The sequence below is a fragment of the Penaeus monodon genome, unplaced genomic scaffold (assembly GCF_015228065.2).
Source record: "Penaeus monodon isolate SGIC_2016 unplaced genomic scaffold, NSTDA_Pmon_1 PmonScaffold_20077, whole genome shotgun sequence".
Taxonomy (NCBI): domain Eukaryota; kingdom Metazoa; phylum Arthropoda; class Malacostraca; order Decapoda; family Penaeidae; genus Penaeus; species Penaeus monodon.
The window spans coordinates 2,501-6,259 of NW_023649789.1; the positions used below are offsets into that span (position 1 = coordinate 2,501).

The 3,759-nt window shown below is 32.4% G+C and overlaps 1 protein-coding gene across 1 annotated transcript in view; it reads right to left on the reverse strand.

The window, feature by feature from the left end:
• The window catches only part of LOC119569943, a gene marked incomplete at its 3' end in the record, with an annotated part of 2,280 nt that extends 1,688 nt beyond the window's left edge, over positions 1-592 (reverse strand). Inside the window, exon 1 of the mRNA XM_037917891.1 lies at positions 538-592. Within this exon, the coding sequence (XP_037773819.1) occupies positions 538-592 (55 nt within the window). The remainder of the gene's footprint in view (positions 1-537) is intronic.
• Between the last annotated feature and the right edge of the window lie 3,167 nt (positions 593-3,759).

Consider the following 3,759-nt stretch of genomic DNA (forward strand, 5'->3'; position numbering starts at 1 on the left):
CGTACTCACTCCAAGAGCATCACAACGTGAAAACTGCAATTGAGTATCATGCTGTGACCACGGCGGCTCAGACATGAACTACCGTTAAATGATGATGATATACATATATATACATACATATATATGAAATGATTCGTAACGAATTGTAATGCTGTACCAAAAAGTATCCCCCTTGCTTCTGCGCGTGCGCGGTGGTAGGCTACTACTACAATCCCTTGCATGGGGTAGTAAACCCACTTAGCCTTAACTGCCTACACATGCTCGTGAGTTTTTTTATTTATTTATTTATTTATTTTCTTTTTCTTTTCTGGGCGCTCTGGTCATTGTACACATAAACCTAAAATAAAAGAATAAACAAACAACGAAAGAAAAAAAAAAACATTACAGTACAAGGCAATCTTGGGTCGGTAGAAAGTGCATGGTGATAAGTCCCCCCCCTCCTCCTCTTTACTTAACACCTGGATTCGTTCTCCTATAATTGACACCAAAAAATCCCTCCTTTTGACTTTATCTTCACCTAGCCACAGGGAAGATCACCTTTCACTGGAAACCTGCCAGCGACGCAGTCATAGCAGGAAATAAGTGTGAACATAGCGTTCACACTTATTTCTTGCTATGACTATTCAATGGTAAGAAGTTTATCCTCACAAGCCTGCGCAAGGACCCGGCTAAAGAAGGACAAAAGGGGACGGAAGCTCCATTAGCTTAGAATGTTATGCCAAAGAACACCAAAGAACATAATCCTGCTTGAAGTTCTCGAATTCATAACGTTATGATGTGAAATGATTGTGAATAGCGGTAAGCCCCCCCCCCCCCACACACACACACACGACCTTTACGATCGTCTCCCGCATTCCTGCTTTTCTAGTAGAATTGTTATCTTTACCCGTTTTATTTTAGTCCAACTATGAAAATATAATATACGACAATGGTCTGTTCACTTCATTGTGGACTTCGAGCCTAGGAACGTTTAAACAAGGCTGCTCACTGGTCAGTCGAACTCTGAAAATCGACGTAAATTTACAGTTTTTTTATATTTTTACTGATATATATTTGTGTATATTCCTCACAATTAAATATTTCCTTAATTAATTAAGTAAAAATTCTCACAATATTTTTTAATGAAAATCAAAGTTGACTATAAAGTGATGAGCGATATTCAAAGTAATCAAGTATTTGCAATCAACATGATTAATAAGATATCAAAATGCAACATGCCAGCTTTACAAAATCGTTGTGTAAATGTTTGGTAACTGACGGTTTTCTTTATTCTGTACGGAATTTTGTATTTGTCTTTCCTTTTGTAAATAATTTGTGTTTATGTATTGTCTGTACTACTCACTGAAATATTTATAATGTGCATATTCCAAAATACTAAAAATGTCCAAAGTAATCTTCCTCACATTAACGTTTTTTTTTTTTTTTTTTGTGGGGGGGGGGGTATTCAGAATTCAGAGGCTTAGTAATGTTGGAAGAAGACTTGCCAATGATGTCTTGGCAATAGGAAATACTTTCGAAGATTACTGCAGTGGCAGAGGTAGAGTTTGTTGGCAGGACGATGCAGCCCTCTTGCAATAAACCAAATTGTTTTTTTGATATGGTGTCAGTTTTGTTTCCATGTAGTTTTCCTACATGGAAACATATATAGCGTACATTTTAAGGATTGTCACTTATCATTTATTACAGTAAAATACCTAATTTCATTTAGATATGTATACATGATTATATTATATTCATGTTTTTGTTTACCATAGTTCCTTTGTAATAAATTGAAAATTAAATTGATTTGTGATTCAATCCATGGCCAATTAACAAATAAATATATGGCTTTCAAATAGCTATCAAATAATGCTAATGACTACAAAAAAAAAAAAATTGTTCAAAAATTACCAGCATGTAACAATTCAATGCCATGATTAATAAGTATAGTTAAAACTTAAAAAATAATAATAATAATAATAAATAAATAATAATAATAATGACAATAATAATAATAATAATAATAATAATAATAATAATAATAATCAAACTTAAGTATACACTGATAAATTGTACTTTTAACTTTCTCATTAAATGTAACAAATTTTCAAAAATAGTGTCCTCACAAAAAAAAAAATAATAATAATAATAATAATTCTATTTTGGAAAATAGCATGACAAAGTATATTCCATGGGAAATAGCAATAATATCCTTATAACCTAAATTCACTGAATAAACAAACCACATGTCGCTACATATCTAGGCTACTTTTCTCCAGAATTTTAAAAGTGTTCTAGTCACAAGTTCCACAACTAAAACAGAGAAGCTATATCAAAAGGCGGATTGGCAGCCTTGAATGTTCAGTCCATGTCTGTTTCCATTTTGTCAGTGGCCTTTGCCATAATCTCATCGAGTAGCTCACTGGTCATTTTCTTCTTTCTTTTTCCACTGGTGGGTTTCCAGCATAGCAGCATAGTAGTAGCTGCAGGTGTTTCCCACAGTGACTCCTTCGGTTATATAGAGGGGACGGAGTAGATCCTGATGAAGAGGAGGTTAGTAAAAATTGTTATTTCACAATTATTGGCAAGTTCCTCGACGGATCCCTCGAATACAACCACTTCCTCACTGGTCTTCTGAAAATAAATGTTTTAAAAGGAAGCAACTGGAAAAGACACGTTTTTAATATTTGCATATTGTTGCTTAGCTACAGACATTTTATTTGGATACAATAATATTAATGATAACTTTATAACTTTAAATACATTATATATATACATGTGCATATTATATATATATACATCTACATATTATATATATACACATGTATATATGATATATATCATTATATTATATATAATGTATGTATTATATATATATATATATATAGTCGCATATATATATATATATCTATATATATATATGTATGTATATTTTATAATATATATATAATTATATTATCTATATATATATATATATATATGGTATATATAAACATCTAAATAGTAATATATATATATAAAAATTATATATATATATATATTATATATACATATATATATTATATATACATACATTATATATATATATATATAATATATATGTCGGGGAGTCTCGTCTTGATGCCTTTTGTAATATGTCCTCTTCGCCAGATCATGGGGCACAGTTGACAGGACCACGTGTCCAACCGGGGGTTTACACCGTGAGACTGGCATGGGACCTGTTACTTGCATAATCCGGGATCGCCAACTCAGGCTATATGGCCACCTAGCTCGTCTCCCTGTGGACGACCCTGCCTACCAGGTTGTCTCTCTGCGAGACAACCCTGGGTGGAGGAGGCCTGTGGGACGACCCAGGAGATCATGGCTCAGGCAGCTCGACGAGACCTGTCGCGAGGAATTAGAGATGGGCCGTGGGCCTGCCTGGAGACTCGCCTCGAGGGATCCTCGTGGCTGGAAGCGAAGGATGGATGCGGCCAAGCCCCCAGTCGGCGTTAGCCCCTTGATGATGATGATGATTATATATATACACACATATATATTATAAATAAACATACATATCATGTATATAAAATATATGTGTGCATAATATATATATATAATATATATTATGCACACATATATTTTTACATATATATATACATATATATTATATATAAATATATATTAAAATATATATATATATATATATATATATATATATTTATATATATTTATAAAAATATATAAATATATATATATATTTATAAATATATATATTTGTGTGTGTGATATATATATATA